A 27,940-nucleotide genomic window follows, 5' to 3' on the forward strand; every position below is an offset into this window, starting at 1 on the left:
TGTATATAAGTACATATATATAGGAAACTCTGTATCTTAACCTTAAATGCAAAACTATATACAGGAGATAATTTTTTTAAATAAATGCAATGAAAATGAAACAAAGTTATTAAAATTTAACTTTATCCTTTTTTTTTTTTTTTTTTAATCAATGGCTTTGAGCCTAAAGCCTGCAATGCATTTTTTAGGTGTTAGAGACTTGTTAAACCAGAGTGGGACCACTGAGTCAGAATGACTGAATGAAATTATTTGAATACCCTTGCTGTTACGTAGACTATTTAACGCTGTGCCCGTCGTCTGGATATCACTCACAGAACACATTCCATGTTTAGGAAACACTTGATCTTCTAGCCTCGTAAAATTCTAGTTGATAGTGAATCTAAAGACAAAGGAAGAAATGGAATTTTAATAAGCGAACTTGCTAATAACTTGTTACAAATCTATGTGTCTTGCAGTTTATAGACAACTCAGTTTTTATCATCTAACGATACCCAAGAATTCTATTTCTCATCACATGAAGAGCACCTAAAAAAACATTGCTTTGTGCATATCTCTTAACATTTTTTGCTTTCTCATTTTCATGATCATCAAATCTTTTCTCATCTGTTTACCTATCAATGTGATGAAAACCAATCAATACCCACTTATCCAATAAATAAATACAAGTAGGTATTTATTGGTTTTCATACTTTGCTGAAATTTATGTCTCATTTCATTATTTCCATTCCTTTCCCTTTGGGATCGTCGATGAATGCCTCAGACTTCTAGCTCTGGCCCCTGTGACCTGCTGGTGCTTTCTCGCTGCTGTACCCAAAGTCTCTATCTCTAAGCTCTCTCTCCCATGTGAGTAGAATATCCGGAGGGAAATCTCATACACCTGTGTGCATAAGAATCAGCTGAGAGCAGTTTTTTAAAAGGTAGATTGCTGCTCTCTCCACCTCACCCCTGCTCTCCTCCCCTCACTGTCACAGGTCTGTTGTGAATCCTGGGAATCTGTATTTTATACAAAGACCCAATATAATTCTCGTGCACATAGCCTCTGGACCTTTGAGAAAGATGACTTTGCAAGTGATTCTCCTCCTGCTCCTCCCTCTTTTCTTCTTCCTCCTCCTCCTATTCTTTCTTCTAGAGAACAGGCAATTGTAAGTCTATTTCACTAACTGCTAATATTAAACTTCATTATAAAACTTCCCACCACAGAAATGATTTCCATGTTTCCCAGTGGGCAGAATTCCTGATTTGGGAGGCAGCATACCTGAGTTATAGCGCTAGAGCCACCACTACCCATCGATCAGTCCATGCCCCTGCATCACACTTTCCTCTTCCTTTCAAGTGGAAATAAGACTCTGTACCTTCTTGCCTTACAGATTTGCATTGAAGATTAAATGTGAAAAAACTATGAAAATGCTTTGTAAATTGTCAAGGATTTTACCAAAACTATTACAACAAGAAACTGCATTTTAAAAACTCATCTGTTAAAATACTGGAGAAAGATTCTTTTTAAATGATGTTTTGCATCAGGGATTTTGAGTGGCTCTGCCAATGTTTTTGATCAAACATATGTTTGAGGAGAGACAGTTGTGATCTCGCTGCATTTTAAGTTGTAGCATCTCAGCCCCACCCTATCCTATCCTATCCAGATACGTTTAACAGCTTTGCAATGTAATTTCACAGATTCAGAAATTGAGGTCTTTCAGATTCTTTAATACAGATCCAAAAATTACCCTCCCTGTGATTCCAGTGAAACCTCTTCCCTCTACATGGAATATAAAGTATCAGATACTAACAATAGAATATTAAAAGCCAAATTTGAAACAATTACCCACAGCTTTGGAGAACAGTCCCACACACAGCTGGTGCCCAATCAGAAGCCCTGTCTCTGTCACCCACCATCCCTGCTACTCGTAGCATCAGAATGTCAGAGCTGCAAAGGATCTTATAGATTATCCTCCCCCTCATTGAACAAATGGGAAAAGTGAGGCAGAGGAAAGGGATGAAGTCATCCAGAGTCACTCAACTGGAGGCTCCGAAGGAATTAGAACCCAAGTCCCAGTCTTCTGGTTTATTGCTCACATTGCTACACTCTGCTGCTTTCTTCTCTGAATTAGTAGGGTGACCTGGTAGCTGGGAGTGAAGTGGGCTTTCTGAGAGTTAAAGCCCTGTGCACTGAGCATGATCTATTGCACAGGAGGGAGGTCTCTTGCGGTGTAGCAGAATGTACCATGTGTTGTTTTTAATCATACATGAAGACCTACAACACGTATGACGCTAAACCGTTAACTGTGAACAATTATGTGAGTATAACAATAAAAACGGCGGCTATGAGCTGACTGCCTGTAAAATCACTCTATCATTAGTCTCAAGTTCCCTTTTGCCTTGCTGAGAGAAAGATGGTTGTAAGTCCCTCATGGTGTTAGAGGCTGGGCCATTGTCCTTTCTCCATGGCCAGAGTTATGTTGATGTAACCGGGCATTAGGCACCAAATAGCAATTTTAGAATATTTTCAATCTTTATTTAAATTTCTAGAAGAAGTGTACAAGAGAGCCAATGTAGTGAAGCTGAGTGTGTCAGTGTATGAGAGAGAGAGAGAGAGAGAGAGAGAGAGAGAGAAAGCGCACCAATGTAACCCTTTGGAAAGCACTTCTCAAAGAACTTCCTCTCTCCAACTGCTCTGGAGCCTTGCACATGCCCAGCCACATGGCTTTTTTTTTTTTTTTCTTTAGCTCTGATCTTTTGGCCTTGTCTTTTATCCTCACCCCTCATTGTTATGTTCATTCACATAGCCCCTCTCTTTGTCTTCCCTACTTTCCTCCTACCTTTGCAGGGATTTTTTTTTTCCCCTTTACACCTAATCTCCCTAGTTCTACTGCATAGAAAATATTGGCTCCACTTGGCAATGACTCCTTAATGGTCAGGTGGATTTAGCAGGAAAGAGTCCCATGTTAGTGTCACAGTCATATTGTGTTGCAATGAATGAAGAAGCCACATCACAGTGTAGGTTTCTCCCAGGTGGAACATTTGTAACATGCACCCCTGTACATACTCATTGCACCTAGGAGTCTGCCATACTGGGACAAAAAATGCTAGAGACAGTGAGACCTTAATACTGTATCTAGTGGTAGTTGTCAAAATGATGAATGACAATATAGTAGAACAATTAATAGCACAGATGCTTGTGTCAAAAATGACTTAAATGTAAAGTCTGACCCTGTCATTTATTAACTGTGTACCCTTGGAGAAATTACTTATACTCCCTGAAGCTCAGTTTCCTTGTCTGTTAAACGGGTATAATACAGGAATTAAGGCACATAGTGCACTTAGCCCAATGCCTGGCACACCATTACTGCACTAATGGGTGGTTATTTTTATTGTTGCTAATGATGACAATATTAATACAAAGGGAATATAGCCAATGAGAGATGAGAAATTCTTATTTTCTTTTTCCCTCTCTCCCTCCTTCCCTTCCTTTTTTCCTTCTTCTCCTTCTTTTCTTCCTCCTCCCTTCCTTCTCTCCTACCTTCCTTTTATACTTTCATTCCTTCTCTTTCATTCATTCTTTTTTCTCTCAATAGATATATTCAGTGAATAAGACAGATACAAATGTAAGGTAGCATGTAAAGGCCTCAGGGCACATTTTGAGTTATCTAGAGAGCTTACATTTTAAAATGCCATGTGGAAAATCTGGAGGAAGGAACATATAACCAAGGATGAATCAAGGATGAACAAAAGCTATGTTCAGAGCTATGTTCAGATCTAATCCAGAAATAGTTAGATCTCATTATTTAGGGAAGAAATCTTGCATATTCTGCTGTAATAAGAATAGACTTCCAACTGGAAAGAAGAGAACATTTTAGGGAGAAAGTTGCTGTCCAGGATTGATGGAAAGCATTTAACTCTCTCTGAGCCAAGATGTGTCATGTCTCAGGGACTTAAAGGAACTTGATGCTAACGAGTCTGAATGATCTCCTTCTAGGACTGGGGAATAGGTGAAAGCCTGGAGATAGTAAATATTGCCCCAATTTTTCAGGAAACACTAAAGCTAAACTCCAGAAACCAGAGACTCATAGCTTGAGAAATGATCTGTAAGCAAGATTCAGTGTTGTATAATGATTCATGCCAAAAAAATTCTTTATCTGTTAGGAAAGATTTTCTGTTTGGCAGAGACATTTTAGCAAGGCATTGAACAGAGCCTGTCAGAGTGAGTCCATTCTCAGGTACACTGAGTGTTAGATGTTTGACTGCAAGGAAGCCTGTCTTGAGGTAACTATGATTCTCTGTTTTATCTTGCTCAACGTTTTTTACCTTGCCTAAAAAACTAAGAGGCAGATGACACTGAACTGAAATATCTACCACTGCAGATTATTTGATCTTCCTATGTGCTTGCCAAAACCTTAAAATCTAGTTTGAGTAGGTGCTAAATAATCATATCTTGAATGTTAAAATTGCTATGATCTAGAATGATCTCAGTTGACTAAAGTGATACCAAACCAATATAACAAAGTTTAACTGAGAAAAATGTGATGATTTATATTTTGACTCAAATAAATAAATAAATAAAATCAACTATGCAGCAATGTAATCAAGAACCTCAGGAATTGACGGTTGTTGTATCAAAAAAGATCAAATTTGGCAGGAAGCTCAATATAAGCCAATAACATATTACCACTGTTAGAAATGAACTGAATTTGACTACATTCATAGGAGTAAACCCAACTGATGATGAAACGTACATGATGTAAATCTGGCTCACTGCAAAGGTTTGTGCACTTTCCTACTACCATAATTCAAGAGAGGTATTCAAAGGACAGAGCCCATTATGGGGAATAATCTGGAAACCATAATATATTATGAACTATTAAAGAAAATGGGAATGTTTAGCCTGGAGTAGAGAAAATTTGGTGGATATAATTGGTAGAGGGCACCATGTTGAGTGGACCTGCTAGGCTCAATAGGTCCACCAGGTAGAAGTTGTATGGAGGCTGATTTTGGCTGAACATTAATGGCCTATTTCTAATAGCTATTGATGCCCCAAATTAATATGGACTGGCCTGTCACTGGAAATGCCTAAATAGAGGCCAATTAGCCACCCATCTGCATGGCACAGAGGGTTCCTGCCATGCAGCTGGTCTCTTTCAGGAGATGATCTGCAACATTCATTCCAACTCTGAGGTTCTGTAATCTTCTCCTCTCTCTAGGGATGCAGTGGAGTGTGGTGGCCAATGGGAGAGCCAGTGTCACCCGCCAGCAACTTCTCCTTTGGTGGCTGCTCAGCCCAGTGACACTTAGGCCCCTGGGACAATGACCCAGAAGACAGCCATGCCTCCGAAAGAGGGCCAGGTCCTAAGCTGCTGCTTGTGCGCGACTGCACCCGGTATTCTCTTCACCTGAGGCCCTCCGTCTGCTGGTGCAGGAACCTGGTGCACCCTGGGCTTTTCCTCCGAGATTCCAGCAGGTGGCGCTGGAAGGAGTCAGGGGACATAATGGCCTCCCTGCTCACTCACTTCCCAGCACTCCTTCTTCCCAGAGTATCTGCTCTTGTTGCATGGTCTCTGGTGTCTGACACGTTCCCGTCACTCACTGTACCTGGTCTGTCTCATGTTCTAACCATGACCTATCTCGGTCACTGATGTCTTACTGTGTCCTGTCTCGGTCACTGATGTCTCCAAATACGCCTTCTTTGCTGTGTGGGCTCACAGCTATTGACAAAATACTCCCTCTCTGCTCCTGTCTTAGCCAGAGTCGTTGCTCCTGTCTTGCTTACTTGCTTGGTCACGTCCGTCACAGCCATGCTCAAGCTACCCTGTGTCTCTTTTTCACCCTGTTCTCTGCCAGAAGCTAATGCACTTTTCTCTCTGTATCTGGGTCCAAGCGTGCATCCTCTTGGCCCACCTCCGTGTCAATCCCAGACGTCCACTTGCTCTTCTTTATGTCCAGTGTCCATCCTCCTCTTCAGGACATGCTCCATTTATTTTCCTTGGAAGACACAGGGTCAGAGATCTGTCAGAGGAAAATGGTCTCCACGGCAACTCTGGAGGGAAGCTGAAGACAGACAGCTTCCCACTGGCATCCTGGCTGCTGGCATGTCTGCCCTGAGATGCTCACTCTTCCTGCTGGGCTGGAACGGGACATCTCATAAAGAGCCTTGGGCATGGCTGGCAACTTCGTAGGTGTTTTTTAGGCTTCAGGATCTTTCCCATTAACTTGTGATATTATTTTAAGACTCTTTAGTCTGGCTTTGTTGCTCCCAAAGGAGAGAACTGTTGGAAGTTCACACTGAGTAGACTCGTTTTCCCCTGCAGCCCCCCAAGTGAAGGAGGGCAGGATCCAGCAGTACTAGGGATGATAAATAATGCTGGGCTTGAAGCCAGAGGACTCAAGTTGCAGCCCTGGCTGTGCTCCTAACAAGCTGTGAGATCTTGAATAATATTATTTCATCTCTGGACCCCACTTTGCACATCTGTGCACTCAAGTTTGGACTAGAGGATCCTCAAGTTTTCCTTTTGTTTCTAGGACAACAGCATGCTGCTATAGCCGTCTGCTACCTCGAGAAGCCATGGGCCGCCTGCCTTTTGGTTTTATTTCAAAGGAACGACCCTCCTCATTTGGGCCTTTTAGACCCCTGACCTTGCCAGCTTTGTCCTTCATATTAACCTGGATGTCTTTGGTTCAAAGCTGAGTCAGTGGCTCTTGCTAATGCCGCAGAGCAAAAGCCCTAGGAAGGTAAATGCCAAATCCAGAGACGTGAGGTTCTGACTCTGATCTTGGCTGTGGTTTGATAGTATCTCAGGACTGTTTATCAGACTCTCTGTTTTTCTTGTTGTTTATGAAGTGCCAGTTATCATTTCCATTATTGTTTACTTTAGTTCTGGAACTGAAAGCGACAGGAAGAAACTTGGGAATAAGGAAGAGAAGATTGACCAAACCATCCAAATGCCAAAAAGAAAAAATAATAATAAAGCCTCTCTGTCCTATGAAGGCTGAATTCTGTTGGGGATAAAGTCATGTTTAGGGAAACGAAATAGCCTCTGAAAGAGAAATGCTATTGAGAATTCCTGAGAAATATCTCTCCAGGCCGAAATGCTCTTTGTGTCGATTGGGATTCACCCTGATCAATGGAGCAGATTGAAACAGAGACCCATTATTGTCAAGTATGAAGAAAGTTTATTTAAGTTCTAACTTGCACCCTGACTCTGTGGCTGGACCACCCCCCTGGATTTTTCAAGCCATTGTTCCCCTGCCATCACTACGCTCAGCGACCACCATTAGGAGGCAAGCACCATTTTGAGGATGGTCCTTTTCTAATGTGAAGAAGGGAGCAGCCAGCTTCTGGGCCCCATGGCTCTGGATCTGAAGATGAGGCCCAACCAACGTGCTGTGGCTGCCCACACGCCCACCCACTGCCTGCATGAGCACGTTGGTGGGAGGCGTACAGCACAGAGGCAGTGCAGGCACTGGGTCCATTGCTGACTTATTAAGCCAATTGACCTGATTGCTGAATGTCTCAGACCTCAGAAAGAATTTCTCTTACCTACTCCACTAAGTTGTTGTGGAGATAAGATAATTTTTTGTGTGAAAACATTCTGTAAATCGTAAAATGCCATTCCACATATTTATCATTACTTTGGGTGTTTTGGATTACTGTGGATGCGCCTGAGCACTCCAGACTAAGAATTTATTCACCAGGAGGTGACCCAACTTAGAGAGTAAATAACTATGTTGATAAAGAAACAGAGAAAGAAATGCCCCAGGGCAAAGCTTGTAGAAAGCTAAATGTCAAACCCAGAGGCTTGTTAAAAAACAAATAATATTCTAGGAACACCCTTTGGGTATTAATTCTTCCTGTATTCCCAGCACTTTGGGAGGCAGAGGTCGGTGAATCGCTTGAGGTCAGGAGTTCGAGCCTGGCCAACATGGTGAAACTTGATCTCTACTAAAACTACAAAAATTAGTTGGGTACGGTGGCATCTGCTTGTAGTCCCAACTACTTGGGATACTGAGGCAGGAGAATTGCTTAAACCCGTAAGGCAGAGGCTGCATTGAGCAGAGATTGCACTACTTCACTTAAGCCTAGCCAATAGTGAGATTCTCACAAAATAAATAAATAAATAATAATATTCTAGGAATTGTGGAAGCACCCTTCAGGTATTAGTTCTTCTAAATCCACCTGTTCTAATTTGGTCATTTCAGGTTGCCCAACACACCAATTTATATATCACAAAAACTCATTTAAAGGGATTTTGCTATTCACAAAGTAGGGGACTACAGGCTGATTTTGATAATAATGAGTGTAACTTCCCATATAACTTCAGAGTCACATGGAATAAGATTCAAATGTCTGTTCACTATGAAAAGTGTATTTGGAGAAGAAAATACATGGGCCATCAGAATCACCCCACACTATAAATTACGTATATATAAATCCTATGAAAAAAGTCAAACTTAGACCAAACTATGACCACCTAATACGAGTACTATGTAAAGAGTCAACTAAGATATTGAACATGACAGATAACTTTTGAGAATTTTCCTGATCTGATAGTCTATGTATATGATTGTTAATTTTGGTTTAATGTTATTTTAGCTAACACCTTAATTTTATTTACATTTAGTAGAATTACCAAGGGGCTACTCATACAGTTTATAATGCACTGAGTTCCCTTGTGTAATCAACATACAAAGTACATGTGTGCCGACCACATAGAACATAAAACTTAATTTTATAATTTCAAAGGATTGCAAATTGTAACGATGGTTGTGTTTTTGGTTTATGAGGTTGTTAGTTATAGCAATGACTTATTGGAAGCTAAGGCTTCGAAGGTCCTAGAATCCCAGATTCTAACTTTGTTTACATGGAAAGCATTTTTGGCTTTATGATTATCCACTTTTTGATGCAGTTCCCTGGAATGTGTTATGTAAAAAATTGGAGCCAACATAGATTTTTTAATTGATAAATTCTATTTATTGATAAATTATACATATGTTTATATGAGTACATTCTGTACATGTTTATATAAATTATATATTCAAGGAGAAATTGAGTCTGGAAACTAATAACTGAATTTTGGATATGCAATAAAATGCCAAAGTCAACTCCCATGCCTCAGTTTTGTGGAGCTTTTCGGTAACCTCCAGGATCCTAGAGCATCCTCCAGTAGTACTGTCTTTTGAAGCTGGAGAATTTTCTGACTCCAGTACCAGGTTCCCCCTAAAGGAAAGCTAGAAGCCATGGGCCCCTAGGTAGTTGATTTTTATTAGATTCTACCTGTCTGTTACCTTCATCAAGGCCTCCAGCAATAGGACGGATCTCTATGACATGGTCACCTCATGAGCAGAGGTTGGGGATTTCGTCCAGCTACTCTCAGGGAACAAACCACAAGGAGCCATTGAAGGCAGTATGACAGTGTATATCTGAAGGTCTTGGATTGAGGTTAAGCATGTGCATCCCTGTTGAAGCCTTTAGAAAAAAAATTTGGGGTGTCATGAGCCATCCAAGAGCCTGGAGTTCATCTCTCCCTTAGGCCTAGGTTATATGTCAGTGAAATCTAGGTCCCATCTCTTCTGGGCAAGGAACAATGGAATGAACCCTGTTAGCATTCAGGAGACAGAGTAATGTCCAGAGTAAAATAGACTTAGCTCTTTTTTTTTTTTTCTCTCTTTTTACCTTTTGGGACTTCTATCTTCTCACACATAAAATGCTGGACTGAACAAAAATTAGGTTTTCATATCAGAATCTTTTCTTCATACACAAATTTATCTGGAATTCCATCACATAAAAGGTTCAAGCAGAATCCTCCATCTCTGCTTATTATGATCTATGCCCTGGAAGGAATCTTCTTGTGAGCCTAAAGCCCAATAGCTGGACCGGGAAATATCGTCTGTGCCAGTGCTTGTTTTCCCCGTCTTAAGTTTTTTGAGGCAGTGTTTGTAATACTGCTATGAACTGTTTTTTCCAGTGACAATCATTTCCTCAGAATCACACCTCCCTGTTACAAAATTCCTTCCTCTGTTTAGAAAGCACACCATCTCCGGAAACTTCCTTTCTAGAATAAAGACCTGAGCCTTCACTGGCTGTAAAGCACCTGCTACTAGACTCCAGAAACTACGTGCAGAATCCATTTCCAAATTAACCTACCCTTGGAAGAATGCCCTCTTTCTTGATTTCTTTCCAAATTGTCTATTTTTACATTGGAGCATCTCTAGACTTATTTAAGGGGAAAAGGCTAGTATTGATTTAGCACTTATTATGTGCTAGGTGGTTTCTATTTGCTGTAATTTAGTTCTCTCAATAGCACCATGGCATTCAGAGAAACGGAGATTTTCTGAACACTGACTATGAGGCAGGGTCTCCTGCCAGAGGTGTATTAATAAAGGAGCCTGACAAGGTCTCTACTTTCTCTTGTCAGGAACCAGAAAATAAACAAGGAGACATGTGTACATGAATAAGATAAATTTGGATACTGACATGGGCTATAAAGAGAATAAAAAATAGAGATGGGCAAGGGGATGTTTTAGCGGAAGTGGTTAAGGAAGATTTGAAGGAGGAGGTATGCTCTGTGATAGGGGGACAAGAATGCTAAGTAATCAGCTATATAGTTAATCTGAGGAAATATCATGTCTGGCGAAGAGAAAGGCAAATACAAATGCACTGGGGCAGAAATGTGCTTGACATTGCCAGATACAGCCTAATCAATGTGAAAAAAAGGGGTAGGAAATGGGATCAGAGAAGTAAGTAAAGTCTGATGATAATTCAGTAGCTTTAGGTGTCATTTACTGGTTACTCACTAGATGTGAGGCTTGGTAAAAGCATTTTACATGGGCACCTCATTTAATCCTGTAAGGTAAGTACCATTTTCCCATCATACAGACAAAGAAACCAGGCTGAACATCAGAGAAGTTAATCCGGAATTTTTCCAAAGATGCAGAAATTACATACAGCTGCAAATGGAGCCCAGGTTCTGCCAACTCTAAGGGAACTTGATCCACCTGAGGGCTGTTCTCGTTAGCAGCAAGAACCATCCTTGAAATGGATGGATTCTCTTTTTGTGCACTTTTCCCCCTTGCCTCCTTGTTTCTCCATGGAGTTTTGGCTGTCTGCAAACAAAAAAATAAGTATTCATTTACACAGTAGGTCTTCATTGATTTCAAGTTAGCTAGTTCCAGATAGCATCTAATTGGAAGGAAAAGCCAATTATTGGCCAGCCAGAAAGTGATTCTTGAGAAAAAGTATTTTATCAGAAATGAGGACAAATCAATCTAATTATGTAATCAGTAGACTTTCTCATGCATTTCCTTATCTCTATCTTTACTGACATCATCCTTTCTACAACTGACATTATCTTTCATCTGGACTGGGGCATTAGGCTCTAAAACATAACTTTTAGCATGTCATTTCCCCAGTTGAAATCCCTCAAGGACTCCTCATTGCCTACCAATACTTTCTCTAAGTCTACTGTTACAGTTTTTCTTCCAGTTATTTCCCTTCATCTCTGCAAAGCAAACAATATGCTCAACTCTTTGGATTTTTGCATTCAGATACTAGTCCTGCTGTTCTTTCCACTGGGCATGCTTCCCCTGGCATCTCTTACATCGCGTATTTCAAATACCACCTCCTACTCGAAGTCTTTTCCAGCCTCCAGGTCGGCATGAGGTTTTTGACCTATTCCAATCCCCATTTTATTTGTTCTCCTGTGACATTTTGATATGCTTTTCAGTGTGGTTCATTAATTATGTCCTTTTTGATCTCTCCTACCACATTTTGAGCTCCTTGAGGACCGTGGCCAACTCTTATTGCTCATCTTTTTCTTTCCTAGGGTCCAGCACTGGTCCTAGGTTTCTGTGCACTGGAGTTATCAAATAAATTCATTGGATGTATTTGTCTGGAAGAATGTGAAGCTTTTCATTGTTACGGCCTCTCCACTGTACCAGCAGACAACTTTGCTCCTTCAGTGCCAAATCTCAGTGCTGCTCTGCCATTAGTACTCTACCCACTGCAAAAGCTGTAGGCTTCTGATAAGAGAAAAATATTTGCATGACAGTTTTGAATAAAATCATTGTGTTTATCATACATACCTCTTGCAAGGGGCAGAAAGATTAGAGTTTTTAAGTACTGTTATATTCCTGAGTTACGGCAAGTTTATTTTCTCTTTTGGTTCTATCTATTGAAAAGGAACTTAGGCTTAAAGTTTTGTATTTATAGAATGCTGTGATGAAGCAGATCGAAGTTTTGTGAGTTACTTGACATTGTATAATCCTAGAGGACATTGGCCTCCATTTCACCAATAATGGCATTTATTGAGACAACATAGAGTGAAGGAAACGTGAACTGAGCCGTGGATGTAGAAGGGACCCAGTGAAAGTTATGTATTCAGGCTAGAGTGTAATAGAGCATATTCGAAAGATGTCAGAAAATGTCTAATTTGTCCACAGAATCCTTTCAAATTTGCTGTATGATTGGGCATGTCTCTGCCTCTTTCTGCTTAAAGTTTTGCCATTTGTAAATTGAGAAACTGTCTCTGTGTGGGAGCTTGGGCTTTGACATTAGATGGATGTAAGTTGAGACAGATACTACCAGTTACTGAACGTGTGACACAGGCAAATGCCTCAACTCTCTGAGCCTCAGTTTCTTCTTTGCAAGGGGATAATGATAGCACATTCCCCACCCAGTGTGATGAGGCTTCAGTGGGTTAAAGCATATAAATAGTGGCACACAGTCTCTGGCATACAGTAAGCTCTCACTGAAGTGTAGCTGTTACTATTATTACTCTGAATTTCATGACATTTGAAATTCAGAAGCAGTATGTGAAGTCATATGGAAAGGGTGTTGAGAAACCAGGAGTGGGGAAATGGTGGAAGTGGCAGGCAGTGATTGTTTCTGTGCCAGTTTTCTAATCTGAAAAGGGAAAGGCTAAGAAGGCTATTCAGGAGAAGATGGAGATGGGAAAGGATTTGGCTGTGGAGTCAGAGAAGAAACGTAATCTGCATAGATGGGAAATGGCATCTACTTGTCATTCAGTGTCTTGTTGTGACGCTCTTAATATGTCTCTTAATCCTCTCCAATTAATGTGTCTCGCAAGCAAGAGTCTCACTTCACCTTCTAGGACAGTAAAAGGATGCAACTTTATTGAGCATATGAGGTATGTCAGGACTACCTAAACACTTTACATATCTGGTAACATTTAATACTCATAAAAAGTGTGGACTGGAGTGAATCCCTGTTTCCCAATTTGCCAAACTGGTTTCTTTGGACACCTTAATTACTTTCTCTGAGCTTCAGTTTCTGCATTGGTAAAAATAGAGGTATTAACATTATCTAAGTCATGAGGTTATATAATTTAAATAAAATTATAATAGCAATTTATACACTGCCAGGGAGATAATTGGTAGTTTCTATTATCATTTTTATTATTATTATATATAATGCCCATTTTATGGATAGGAAAATGAGGCTTAAGAAGACTACGTTTCTGCACAGGTTATTATGAGTAGAATCAGGCTACAAACTTAGATCCATCTATGTTGAGAAACTATGCCCTCTTTTTCTCTCTGCCTAGAAGGTGAGAGACAGAAGTAATGCCATCAAACTTTGAAGACACACTCCCTCTGAAATTCGAAAACATTTTATAATATGTAAGAGTAGCCTAATAGCCTGGATGAATAGTCATTTAAGTTGGTCTAAAGCCTTGAATGAAAGGGCAGACATTACCTGTACTTTTAAAAACTTGGTTGAGATCAGAAGATTTAATTTCAGTTTAGTTTTTCTCCATATTGAATGCTATTAGGTAGTTACATCATTTCATTCTGTTCTTGGTCCCCTGAATCAGCAAGGCAATCAACAGTCAATAGGGTACAAATAGGGACCCATATGCCACTCCTTAATGATGAAATTCTTGAAGAGGATAAAGATCAGCCCTCCCACCCCACCTCACATTCTTCCTCCAAAGCCTTATAGCAATCTCTTTTTATCATCCTCGGGTATTTGCCACTGGGGAGATTGTGAGTCATTAACTACTAAGGCTTTGTGAAAGAGAACCCAATCCAGGCTTCTGTCATTTCAAGTGAAAAGGCCTTGGCTGGCTGGGCAGAGGCACCATTTCTGGTGAGACCTCTTGTCCCAGCCAGCTAGAGAGTGGGCAGTTGGTCAAGGGATGTGAGTCAGTGGAAGGAATTAGGAAAGGGTACTCTTATCAGGGTCACCCTTATTATTGCATCTCCTTTTCTCAGCACAGAGCCATCTGGAACCATTGACCTTGTAAGGCCAAAAGGCCAAAATCATTCTTGAATTCTGTCTCATCTAATAGTAGCCTTCTCAGTGGAGAGCATTCTCTATTTATTCTCTAATTTCCTGGAATTTCTTTGCTATTCAGACCTTCCTGTTACAGCCGATGATTTCACTGTGGTAGCCTGAGTCATGGAAAAAAAGACATGGATTCTGATTCCACCTTGACTTTGCCACTCACCAGCTGGGTAAATTCCGGCAAGCCACTTACCCTTCTGGGTCTCAGCTTTCTCACGAAACAAATGCCCTAGACTACCTCACCAAATTTTATTCATTCACTTGATAAGTGTTTTTGTGTTGTGACAGGAGAGACACATAAATCAATTCTGTTCAATGGCCACTGAATAAAAAACAATCATGATTATGTTAATAGGTGAGAAATATCTAGTCACAAAAACCAAAAAGCAGGGCAAAAAGTATTAAGACCAGTGAGGTTCATTAAGATACTATATTCTAAAATATGTAGGACTGGTTAACAAATTCAAGATATTACTATTATTATTACTGTTTGTCTAATATTCCAGGTGGGAAGTCATTTTTGATTTTTGTACCTTCCAACTCTTTTACATTTAGTCTTCAAATTCTCTTTGAACAGCTTATCTGGTCTTTCACTGCTCATCACTTCATGAGGACAACTATGGCTGTCTTCTACCTCTTTTCCTTCTACATCTGGACATACCATCAAGTTGATGTTTTTGAAAATCACACATACACACACAAAAACAGATACAAAAAGAAAAAAAAAATAAAGTACTATTCCCCTAAAATGTTCTGTATTTGGCAACTCTACTCAAAAACTTTAAGTAGTAGTGCCCAGTTGCTCATCAGTGTGTCATCCACACCTACAACACAGTGCTCAATTCGGACTACAGTAAGTAAAACGGGGCCAACTCCCACTTCTTATCTCAGCTCTCAGGCCATGTACAACTTCTCTCTGCTCTGCTGCAGCCCACTAACCATGCTTTGCTTCCCTGACCTGCCAGTTAAAACCAAGGCCAAGTTCATTGAGTATCATGTCTATGAAACCTAATCGAGCCCACCCTGGTCTGTTTAATACATTTTTTCACAGGACATAGTTCCCTGGGGTAACAACCATAATCTCCATGGATGTTCTCAGGCTTACATACAAAAGAAAAGCATCCACATTAGCTAGCTCCACATTAAACTAGTCAGCAATACCAACACCAACGTCACCAGCACCACCAGCAACACAGAAGACAAGGTAAAAATCACCCTCTAATTGACAAAGACACATAGGGCCATATAGATAATCTCAGGAGATAACAGAAATGAAACAACCTTATTAACCATCTCAGAAATGTAAGGAAAAAATGCTATCAATTTCACCATTATGCTTGGTTTCATTTAAAAAAACTTTAATGAGACACCCACTGTATGCCAAGCATTGTGCCAAGTGCTAGTAACATAAAATAATAGACTCAGGGCTTGCTATGGCAGTCTCTATGGGCCTGATCTTGGGGTTGAAGATAAAATGGAAGAGACTCTGTATTGCTGCCTTCTGCGGCTGCATACATCCTGTTGGGTCCTCTGAGTGCTGATCACTGTGGCCAGTCTGGACTGTGATTAATATTCCAGATGGGTTTGCAGACCCAGACACCTATGCCAGCGGGAAACTGGTGGGTGGGACCCTATGTAAGTATCTTGAGAGTCTAAGAAGGTATCACACAGACAAGGACATCTGGAAAACCTAGTACTGATCACCACACACCAATAACTTTAATGTTTCCCTTTTTCTCATCAAAGGTAACCTACACTGAAATGATTCTACTGTAGTGTCAACATTCAAGGCATAATAAATCCTTTGAGAGTCTGATGAAATCTATGATCTTTTCCCTAAAACTCTGGACATATGCACAAAATTTTTGCCACATTTCTAAGAAATTCATGTATTCCCTGAAGTAAAAATCCAAGATTAAACAAAAATTAAAATTTTTGCTTCAATGTGTAACTGTATTGGTAGATACAACAAGAGTGATTTACAGTGAAGTCACTAGTTCTCCGTATTTTCCTGCCTGTGGTTAGTGAGGAATTTAAAAGTCATAAGTACAGTCTTCTAGTGCCATTTTTGTCAGCACAATGACTCATTGTAAAAATGATATTCCTACATATAACATCTTTCTTTCCTCCAAATAGTTCTATGGAAATTATCTCATAAATTGTTCTAGGTTCCCTAGAAACTGGATTGAGGAATATATTACTGCCTTCCTTTATAAGGAAGAGAAGGGTCAAGTGCAAAACATGGAAGAGTCTGGGAAAATGGCTGAGATATTAGGGAATGATTGAATTCAATCAGAAACCAGAATTATTTCACTCAATAAAGAGTTATTTATTATATGCTTACTATGTGTCAGGCATTGTAGTAGGCATGGGGTCAGCTAACTCTCAGCCTGCTATCTGGTCCCTAAGTCTGTTCCAAGAGGAGAAAGCATATTTAATTTGAAAATTGACTGGAGCAAGTACAGTATCTCTAACTCAGTAAGAATATCCTACATTTTAACAGCATACATGGAGACAGTGTAGTTTAGGTTGACACAAGTTTTGAAAGTAAGCAAAACTGGATTCAGATCCTGATTTCAGCACTTATTGAATAGCCCTAGTTAAATTCCTGAAGCTTTTGATCTTTAGTTTTCTTATTTGTAAAACAGAAATTACTTCTAGAGGCCAGGCCCATGGTGGCTCATGCCTATAATCCCAGCACTTTGGGATGCTGAGACAAGCAGATCATTTGAGGTCAGGAGTTCAAGACCAGCCTGGTCAACATGGTGAAACCCCATCTTTACTAAAAATACAAAAATTAGCTGGGCATGGTGGTAGGTGCCTATAATCCCAGCTACTTGTGAGGCTGAGGCAGGAAAATCACTTGAATCTGGCAGACGGATGTTGCAGTGAGCTGAGATTGTGCCACTGCACTCCAGCCTGGGCAGCAGAGTGAGACTGTGTCTCAAAAAAAGAAATTACTTCTAGAGCAAGAGTTAGCAAACTACAGCTCTGTGAGCCAAGTTCAGCCATATGGGTGTTTTGTGTGTGTGATCCTTGAGCTAAATTTTTTTTTTTTTTTTTGCATTTGTAAAGGGGTAGAAAAACAAACAACAAAAATCAAACAGGAAAAAAAGGAAAGCAAAAAAGAATAAGCAACTGAGACTGTATGTGGCTTCAAGGCCTAAAATACTTACATCTAGCCCTTCAAAGAAAAAGTTTGCCAACTCTAAAAAAGTTGGCAACTTCCATTCTATAATCAGAATGCATGCATTTGAATCCTTATGGCCTCTTACCGTCAGTATGATCTTGAGCAATTATCCAACTTCTGTATCTAATTTTCCTCATATGTCAAGTAGAGATGATAATATTACTTATTTTACATGATGGGAAGCTGCATATGTTAATATGATTAAAATGCCGGGACTGGAGGCTTATATATAGTAAATATTTAAGAAATGTTAGCTATCCTTATTAAGATCATCATTACCATTGTCATCAGTTCTTCAAAGGATACTTGTGGATAAGATAGTGCACATCAAACAAATAGGACAGTGCCTTACTTACAACAGGCACTCAATAACTGTCAGCTATTATTGCTATTATCATCACCATCACCATCACCATTATCATCATTATACTTTTCAAAGCTCTTTCACATACATCATCTCACTAGAAGCTCCCAACCACCCAGTGGTTGCTGTTATGATCTCCCTCTAATACATGAGAAAATGAAGCTTGGAGAAATGAGTTAGATACTGAGCCAGGAAGAGGCGGAATGTGGACTAGTGCCAGAGATTTTGCGTTCTGGGCCAGTGTGTCCTTTTTCCACACCATGCTGTCTCTCCATCAAAATATCTGAGGATCTGTTGCCTGTTAGTTTTCTCCAAACAATATACTTTGCATCCTAGGAGCCTGACAAGGCAGGCAAACATGACTATGTTCCTCCCTGGCATGGCTATGCAGACAGGAAGCTGAGATAATTGGATTCCAGCCATTTGCTATCAGGACTGCATTTGTAACCAGCCAGCTGCTAATGACCAAGCTTAATGGATGAAGCCCTGACCAAACAAACACAACCCCTGTGTAGGAACTTATTGTTTATGCCGAAGAGAAAGAGACACTGCAGCAGCCAACAACCTTCTGATGGTTCCTACCCAGGGCAGAGCTGGTCTCAGAATGTGCCAGGACTCAGCCTGCCACTAGAGAAAAGCAGAGGTATTTGGACTGGAGAAATGTTCAGGTGAGGAGCCAGGACATTTTTGACAGCAGAGCTTGGGTAGTCAGATCAGGACTATTTTATTATTTGGTGTAAGCCAAAGACTATGGCAAGACTCATTTAAGCAAAGTGTGCACAAGGATTGATGTTTAAACAAAGTTAAGATCATAGTGGTACAGCATTAGAGTGAGTTGCTCACTATAAAAAAAAAGCTAACATTTTGAATTTAGTTTATAAAAGGAATCATTATATCTTCATATCACCCTGTTGTTTCTATAGTACTTAAACCGATTTTAGCTCAGATTTTTTTTTTTAAAGTCAGGAGATTCAAATAGACTTTATTGTGGAGCGGTATGTAAATTTGTGTTTCCTGGTATTGTTGCTGCAAAAATAATAAAAATTATGTTTAAGAAGTGTATTTGTCCATTTCACACTGCTAATAAAGGCTTAGTACCCGGGACTGGATAATGTATAAAGGAAAGAGATTTAATTGACCCACAGTTCTGCAGGGCTGGGGAAGCCTCAGGAAACTTACAATCATGGAGGAAGGGGAAATGAACACATCCTTTTTCACATGGTGGCAAGCAGAAGACCCTAGCAAAAGAAGGAAAAGCCCTTATAAAGCCATCAGGTCTCATTAGTACAGACTCACGATCATGAGAAAGGCAGCATGGGGGTAACGAACCCCAGGATTCAATTGCCTCTCACTGGGTCCCTCCCACAACACATGGGGATTATGGGAACTACAATTCAAGATGAGATTTGGGAGGGAACACAGCCAAACCATATCAAGAATCTTCAGCATTGTCCTTGATCTATAGGGCAGAATAAATAAAATAACATTTATAGACAGGGTTTTGCCATGCAAGGATAAGCAAATGACATCAGCTTCCAATGATGGAAGTAAGCTGGCTTAGAAGCAGTCCTGAGACTTGTACTCCAACTGTTGTCCAGGAGACACAGAGCTCTCAGTCTGAGGAAGACGACAAGATGACCTCTCTGCCTAGAAAGACACTCCTATTGGTCCCTACGGTAAAATAAACGTAGTTCTTCCTTCTAGGGCAAAGGCAAACAAGTATAAGGTCTTACAACTCAATATTTGTAGATAAGACCATTTTAAGTTGCCAAGAGTTCTTGCCAGGGTACAGGAAATAGAAGTAATAAGGAAAGCTGGGGTTCTTAGAAACTCAAAGCAGGTCTGGGAGCTATCCAGATGTTTGAAGCACTCGGAGCCAGGGTTCTGGGATCCCATCTCTCTGCTGACCTCTTCTTTTTGTTGGCTACATAAACCCTGTCTTTTTGGCTTTGGGTTTTCCTAACACCTGCTGCCAGGCAGGTGGCTAACCACCAGCCAGTCCCTGGCCTGTCACATCACCATCCATACAACAGCTAAGACAACAGCCACCTGTGCTGCTTGCTAGGCCTCTGACCTACCTCAGCTCTATCCCAGGCTGATAGGCTAAAGTCCTGACTGTACCAAACATATCTGAACTTAAGAATGGAAATGTTGACCTTTTAGCATAGGCTGCCGTGGTCGTTTAAAGTTTTCTACATTCTGGGAAGTGGGGGTTGGGAGAAATGTGTAACACTCCTTTTCTGTTCCAACCTTCACAATACCAATTTCAAGCGTTTGTGGTGAGTAGGAAACAGAATAATGGATGCCTAAGGGCTTTGTACAGTTATGGTTTGCAATACAAATGTAAGTGACAATCTCTACACGTAAAAACATAGGTTAAACTTGGTGTGGTTTTACATGGTCATTCCATCCAGTGAAAAATACAAACAGCCAGAGGTCTCAGGAAAAACTATATTGTTAATTCGGCAAAGTTGACATGAATAGGGGACTGTGGATAAGGCATATTAGACAAATTACACAGTTCTGAAAATCTAAATTTTTGTTTTATCGTAATACCTTAAATTTCATCCTAACATTGTTGTGTGACATTAATCACATTTATCATTTTAAAGTGTGTTGTGGTTGCAAACAAGGGTTCATAAGCTTTATATCCTCTTCTGAAAATTTCACACAAAAAGGTTTGATTTTTTTTTGCCAGAATTTGATCACTACTTTCAGACATGTCTCTATTATCTACACAATGCACACTAAAAGTTCAGTCATTAAACTCTTTAAGGGTTATATCCAAATAAAACAACATTAAGTGACTTTAGTAAGAAATATTAAGTAGGTATGTAAAAGTTGTTAGGATCATAATTATATAATTATTAAGGTCCAATAAAATAACATATATGTGCCAAATATTGGTGATTTGTAATAATTTATAATATTATTCCATGTGTAATTCTAGCCCCACACAGGAATATTCAACACCATTTAATTGTGGGAGATAAAGAGAGAAGGATACCCTTTGTGTACAAAAATTCAACAATCCTCCTGCTATTTGAGTGAATGAATCTATTGCCTTGAAGTTTAATTTTCAGAGAAGCATAGCATACAGATACCCAGATATTTAAATTTTCAACTGATTACTTAGAGCCCATTGAAAGTTTTTGAGTTTCTGTCTTAGATTTTCACATTGTCATATGAATTACTGAAATTGGAAATTTTCATAAAATACACATAGTTTTCAGATGGTAACCTTTAGAGAGCTTTGTTAGTTCAGGATTCCAAGGCATGTCATCAGGTTAATGAAATACAAGACAAATCAAGTTGAAGGAAGAAAAAATTGGAGGTCTAAATTAACAATTATATATTTAACTTAAAGTTTGATTAAAATGATACTAGCTGATATTTATAAATGTAATGCCAGGAATTATGTATACATGATGAACATGACTTACTTCACCATAACTCACTGACAGAGGGTACTGTTATTGTCTCTATGTGTAGATGTGAAAATTGAACCATAGAGAAGTCTGAGGTTGCAAGACTACTTAGTAATGGAAATGAGATTAGAATTCTGGACATGTGACTCTCAGCACCATGGCTCAGTTAGTGGTCAGTGAAATACCTAGTTGTGCTGAATGAATAAGTCATGGCTCCTTTCCCCAAAAGGCACGTAATTTATCTGAAAGCGTGCTATTTCAATTCATGTGCAGTTGCATTTAACAAGCCACAGTGACTTGTATTGTTAAGTGAATTGCAGAAAGTGCTGTTTGTTTAAAAGAAGGGGAGTATCACACTGAGATGGTCAGAGATGACTGTGTGAAGGAAGTGGCCATATATATTGAACTATATTTTCAAAGAGTCTTCAACATATACATATTATGAAGATTAGCTACAGGAGGGAAGGGAAGGCTGAGTTTCCTTACTTGGTAAATTAAGGTAGTAATGTGCCCTGTGAACATCCCAAGGTGTCGCAAGACTCAAATGAAACACTAACTTAAGTGTGCTTTTTAGACTTATAGTGTGGCATAACCATGTTGTGCAATAATTATGCTCCCCTGCTTATCCTCCTCTAAAAGCACTTTAAGAATATTGGCAGGCTCATTTAGGCTGAGATCATGTGTCTACTAATCTCTACGTTTTCTTTCTTTTTTGTTTCCCAACTTCTGCTTGGCTCTTCCTCACCTGTGGCTGTTTTCTGTTTCAACTAAAAGTGGCTGTTCCCCTGTCTCCAGCTTCCTCCTGCTCTTCTGCAATAGACCAGTTCCTGTCTAACTCTGAAAGTGCTCTGTAAGTCTGTCACTGTCTAAGGAGTCTGTGTCTGCCTATTATTTCTTTCTACAAAATATCCTTAAGTGTCTGTTTATAATTCTGTCCTCACAGGACAAAGCTGAGGGTGCACATTGTTGGTACAGACCTGCCAAGCCCAGATTAATATGGTTTTGGCTGCTTATTTAATTTCCTATTTTTAAATTTTTTAATGATGTGTCCAGCTTTTTCCCTGTTTTGGGAGCACAGCCTTCACAAGCACTATGATGGAGCTGAAGTCACCCAGTATAAATGTGATTCTTAGAAGGTCTCTCATCTGGATTACCCCCTAGTGCTCCAATTCGTTATCTTCTTGGCTGTAAGTGGTGGACTCCTTCATACTCCTTAAACAATTGATTGTGACTAAATAAGGTACTTCTTTAAAAAAGTTTTTTAAAGAGACTACTTTTTAGAATAGTTTTGGGTTCGCAGCATAATTGAGGGGAAGGTACAGAGATTTCCTGTATGCCTCCTTACCCCACATAGGCACAGCCTCCCCAATTATCAATATCCTCCCCCAGAGGGGTAAATTTGTTACAACTGATGAAGCTATACTGACACATCATTATCACCCCGAGTCCATAGTTTACATTAGAGTTCATTCTTAGTATTGTACGTTCCGTGGGCTTGGACAAGCACATAATGACATGTATGTACCACTGTGGTATTTTACAGAATAATTTCATTGCCCTAAAAAGCCTCTGTGCTCTGCCTGTTTATCTCTTCCTCCACCTCCCCAACCCCAACACCTGGCAACCATTGATCTGTTTATTTTCTCAATAGTTTTACCTTTTCCAGAATGTCAGATTATCAAAATGATACAGTGCATAGACTTTTCAAATTGGCTTCCTTCACTTAGTGTATGCATTTAAGATTCCTTCATGTCTGTTCATGGTTTGATAGCTCATTTTGTTTTCGTGCTGTATAATATTCCATTGTCGGAAGCACAGCAATTTATCCATTCACCTACTGAAAAATTTTTTGGTTGCTTTCCAGTTTACCAATTATGAATAAAGCTCCTATAAACATGTGTGCAGGTTTTTGTACTGACATTTTCGACTCCTTGGTGTAAATACCAAGGAGCTCAATTGCTGGATTGTATGATAACGGTATGTTTAGTTTTGTAAAAAAAAACCTGACAAACTGTCTTCCAAAGTGGATAAACCATTTTGCATTCTAACCAATCATGTATGCATTACTGTTGCTCCTTGTTTTTGCTAGTATTTGATGCTATCAGTATGATGAATTTTGACTATTCTTGCAGGTGTGTATTGATATCTCGTCTCCATCTGCAATTCCCTGAAGATATCTGTGCAGCATCTTTTCATATGCTTATTTGCCATCGATATATCTTCTTTGGTGAGGTGTCTGTTAAGGTCTTTGGCCCATTTTTAGAATTAGTCTGTTCATTTTGTCATTATTGAATTTTAAGAGTTCTTTGGACATTTTGGATAATAGTCCTTTATCAGGCATGTCTTTTGCAAATATTTTCTTCCAGCGTATGTCTTCCTTTATCATTCTCTTAACCATGTTTTTCAAAGAGCAAAGTTTTTAATTTTAATAAAGTCCGCCTTATCAATTATTTCTTTCATGAATTGTACATTTGGTGTTATATCTAAAAAGTTGTCACCAAACCAACAGCCATCTAGATATTTTCCTATGCTATCTTGTAGAATTTTTACAGTTTTTATTTTATATTTAAGTGTATGATGCCTTTTGAGTTAATTTTTCTGCAGGCTATAAGGTCTGTGTCTCTGTGTCTAGATTTTTTTTTTTTTTTTTTTTTTTTTTTGCATGTCAACGTCCAGTTGTTCTACCATCATTTGTTGACAAGGCTATCTTTTCTCCCTTTTATTGCCTGTGCTTCTTCGTTAAAGATAAGACTATATTTACCTTGGTCTACTTCTGGGCTCTCTACACTGTTTTACTGATCTCTTTGTCTGTTCTTTGGCCAAACTACACTGCCTCATTTACTGGAGTTTTATATTAAGTCTTGAAGTTGGGTAGTATCAGCCCTCTGACTTTATTTTCCTCCTTCAGTATTGTGTTAGCTGTTCTGTGTCTTTGTCTTTTCATACAAACTTCAGAATTAGTTTTTCTGTGTCCACAAAAAACAAACAAACAAAAAAATCTCACTGGGAGTTTGACTGGAAATGCATTAAATCTATAAATCAGTTTGGGTAAAACTGAAATCTTGACCACATTCAGCCTTTCTATCCATGAGCATGGACTATATCTACATTTATGTTCTTATTTGATATTTTTCATCAGAATTTTGTAGTTTTCTTCATATAAATCTTATACATATTTGGTTAGATTTACAACAAAATATTTCTTTTTATTCTAATGTGAATAGTAATGTATTTTTAATTTCAAATTCTGCTTTTTCTTGCTAGTACATAAAAAATTGATTGACTTGTATATTGACCTTGTATCCTGCAAACTTGCTATAATTGCTTATTAGTTTTAGGATTTTTTTGTGGAATCTTTTGTATATTCTACTTGGATAAGAATAATTGTATCTTCTACAAAGAAATTTTTATTTTTTTCTTCACAATTTATATCCTTTTTTTTTTTTGAGATGGAGTTTCGCTCTTGTTACCCAGGCTGGAGTGCAATGGCGCGATCTCGGCTCACCGCAACCTCCGCCTCCTGGGTTCAGGCAATTCTCCTGCCTCAGACTCCTGAGTAGCTGAGATTACAGGCATGCGCCACCACGCCCAGCTAATTTTTTGTATTTTTAGTAGAGATGGGGTTTCACCATGTTGACCAGGATGGTCTCGATCTCTCGACCTCGTGATCCACCCGCCTCGGCCTCCCAAAGTGCTGGGATTACAGGCTTGAGCCACCGCGCCCGGCCCCACAATTTATATACTTTTAATTTACTTTTCTTTTTAAAAATTTTTATTTGTTGTTTCAGGGTATGTGTGCAGGATGTGCAGGTTTGTTACATAGGTAAACGTGTGCCATGGTGGTTTGCCCCACCTATCAACCCATCACCTAGGTATTAAGGTGCATGCATTAGCTACTTACCTTGATGCTCTTCCTCTTCTGGTCCACCCTCACTGACAGGCCCCAGTGTGTGTTATTCCCTTCCCTGTGCTCATGTGTTCTCATTGTTCAGTTCCCACTTATAAGTGAGAACATGTGGTGTTTGGTTTTCTGTTCCTTGTCTTGCCTCATTACGTTAGCTAGGACTTCCAGTACAATCTTGAAAAGCATTGGTGACAGAGGACATCCTTGCCTTATTCCTGATCTTAGGGGAAATCTTTTTCTCACCATTAAGCATGGTTTTGGCTGTGGGTTTTGTGTCAATTTTCCATATCAAATTAGTAAAGTTCTCCTCTAGTCTTAGTTTACTGAGAGCTTTTTGCATAATGAATTGATGTTACATTTTGTCAATGCTTTTTATGCATTTATTGATATGATTGTGTGATTTTTCCTTTTTAGCCTATTGATATGATGGATTACATTAGTTGATTTTCAAAAGTTGTATTTGCCCTGCATACCTGAGATAAATCCCACTTAGTTGGGTAGACAATTCTGTGTATACATTGCTAGACTTGATTTGCTAATATTTTGTTGATGATTTTTGCATCTATGTCCACAAGTGTTATTGATTTATAGGGTTTTTTGTTTTTTGCAATGTTTTTGGTTTTAGTACAGGACAGTGCTAAACTCAAAAATGAGGCAGAAATTATTCTCTCTGCTTGTATCTTATGAAACAATTCTCTATTTATGTTAGAGAATTGGTATAATTTCTTCTTTCTGTGTTTGGTAGAATTCACCCATGAACCCATCTTAGCCTAGTGCTTTCTGATTTGAAAGGTTATTAATTTGTATTCAATTTCTTTTATATATACCTATTCATATTGTCTATTTCTTCTTGTGTGAGTTTTGGTAGAATGTGTCTTTCAAAGAGTTGGTCAGTTTCATCAAGTTAATCAAATTTGTGGGCATAGAGTATTTTGTAGTACTTGATTATTTTTGATTATCCCTTTAATGTCCATGGTGTCTATAGTGATGTCACTTCTTTCATTTTTTATATTAGTAATTTTTGTTCTTTTTCTTTCTCTCGCTTTGTTTTTGTTCAGACTGACTAGAGATTATCAATTTTACTGATGTTTTCAAAGAACCAGCTTTTGGTTTTATTGACTTTCTCTATGGATTTCTTATTTTCAGTTTCACTGAATTCTCCCCTAATTTGTATGATTTCATACTACTTACTTTGGATTTATTTTCCTCTTCTTAAATCATAAAGTATTTTATGAGTTAAATACATTATAACTTATTCTGAGATTTCTTTTTCAATCCATATGTTATTTAGAAGTGTGTTATTGAATCTCCAAGGAATTCAGGATTTTCCACCTATCTGTCTGTTATTGATTTCTACTTTAATTCCACAGTTGTCTGAGAGCATTGTGTAATTTCTATTCTTTTACATTTGTTAAGGTATGTTTTATGTAGAATGTGAAATATCTTGGTGAATGTTCCATATGAACTTGAGAAGAATGTCTATTCTGCTTTTGCTGGGTAAGGTAGTCTATTGATATAAATTTTATTGACTCATAGTGCTGTTGAGTCCAGTTATGCCCCTTAACTAATTTTCTGCCTTCTGGATCTGTTTGTTTATGATAGAGAAATGTTGAGGTCTGCAGTTATTATCGTGAATTTAGCTATTTCTCCTTGCACTTCTTAGTTTTTGCCTCGTGTATTTTGATATTCTGTTCTTAGGTGTATGCAATATTAAGGATTATTGTATCTTCTTGGAGAACTGACCCCTTTATTATTATGTAATGTTGCTCTTTACCCCTGATAACTTTTCTGCTCTGAAGTGTGTTCTGTTTAAAATTAATATAACTGGTCTCATTTTATTTTGATTAATATTAGCTTGGTATTGGTATATCTTTCTCCATCCACTTATTCTTAATCTATATGTGTCTTTATACTTAGAGTGGGTTTCTTATACCCAACATATAGTTTTAATGGGTGTATTTACACCATTGTCATTCAGACTGATTATTAATACAGCTAAATTAATTATTTGTCTTTGATTTGTTGCCCTTGCTCTTTGTTCTTATTTTTGTCTTCTCTTTTTCTACCTTTTTTGTTTTAAATAAGCATTTTATATTATTCCATTTTCTATCTTTTCTATCATGTCAGTTTAACTTCTGATTTTACGTTTTTTAGTGGTTGCCCTAGAGTTTGCAAAACACATTTAATAACTAATTCAAGTTCACTTTCAAATAACACTGTACAACTTTTTGGTAGATTAAATACCTTAAATGACAAAATAGTCATAATTCCCCTTCTCATCCCTTATTTTATTGCTGTCATTTATTTCATTTATACATAAACATATGTACAGATAGTCACCAGCTTATGATGGTCCAACTTAACAATTTTTCAACTTTATGATGGACTGATCAGGATGTAACCACATTAAGGAGCATAAAAGCATACATAATGAATACATTATTATTTTGAACAACATGTTATCTATTTGATCAATTAAGAATAAAAAAATAAAATCCATTATTTTACTTCACTTATTCCTTCTCTGATACTCTTCCTTTTTTATGTAAAACTGAGAATATGGCTTGTTTATTTTCATTCTATCTAAATAATGTCTGTCAACATTTTTTTTGTAAGGCAGGTATACTGGCAACAAACTCCCTCAATATCCCTTTGTCCCGGAAAGTTCTAACTTCTCCTTTACTTTTGAAGGATAATTTCACAGGGTTGGAATTCCAGGTTGCCTTTTTTTTTTTTTTACTCTCAACACTTTAAACATTAC

At 38.6% G+C, this 27,940-nt stretch overlaps 1 protein-coding gene across 4 annotated transcripts in view; it reads left to right on the forward strand.

The window, feature by feature from the left end:
• The window catches only part of HTR4 (5-hydroxytryptamine receptor 4), a 198,826-nt gene that overhangs the window by 158,603 nt on the left and 12,283 nt on the right, over nucleotides 1-27,940 (forward strand). For 2 of the 4 annotated variants that reach the window (XM_074379593.1, XM_074379595.1), the window contains one exon: nucleotides 5,196-6,841. The exons of 1 other annotated variant lie outside the window; for it this stretch is intronic. In XM_074379593.1, coding sequence (XP_074235694.1) covers nucleotides 5,196-5,286 — 91 coding nt within the window. In that variant the 3' untranslated portion in view covers nucleotides 5,287-6,841. Of the gene's footprint in view, nucleotides 1-5,195; nucleotides 6,994-27,940 lie in introns of those variants that run through there. One more of the 4 variants, XM_003933995.3, reaches the window with a different exon arrangement.

Source organism: Saimiri boliviensis, chromosome 1 (genome assembly GCF_048565385.1).
Source record: "Saimiri boliviensis isolate mSaiBol1 chromosome 1, mSaiBol1.pri, whole genome shotgun sequence".
In the NCBI taxonomy this organism is placed as follows: Eukaryota; Metazoa; Chordata; class Mammalia; order Primates; family Cebidae; genus Saimiri; species Saimiri boliviensis.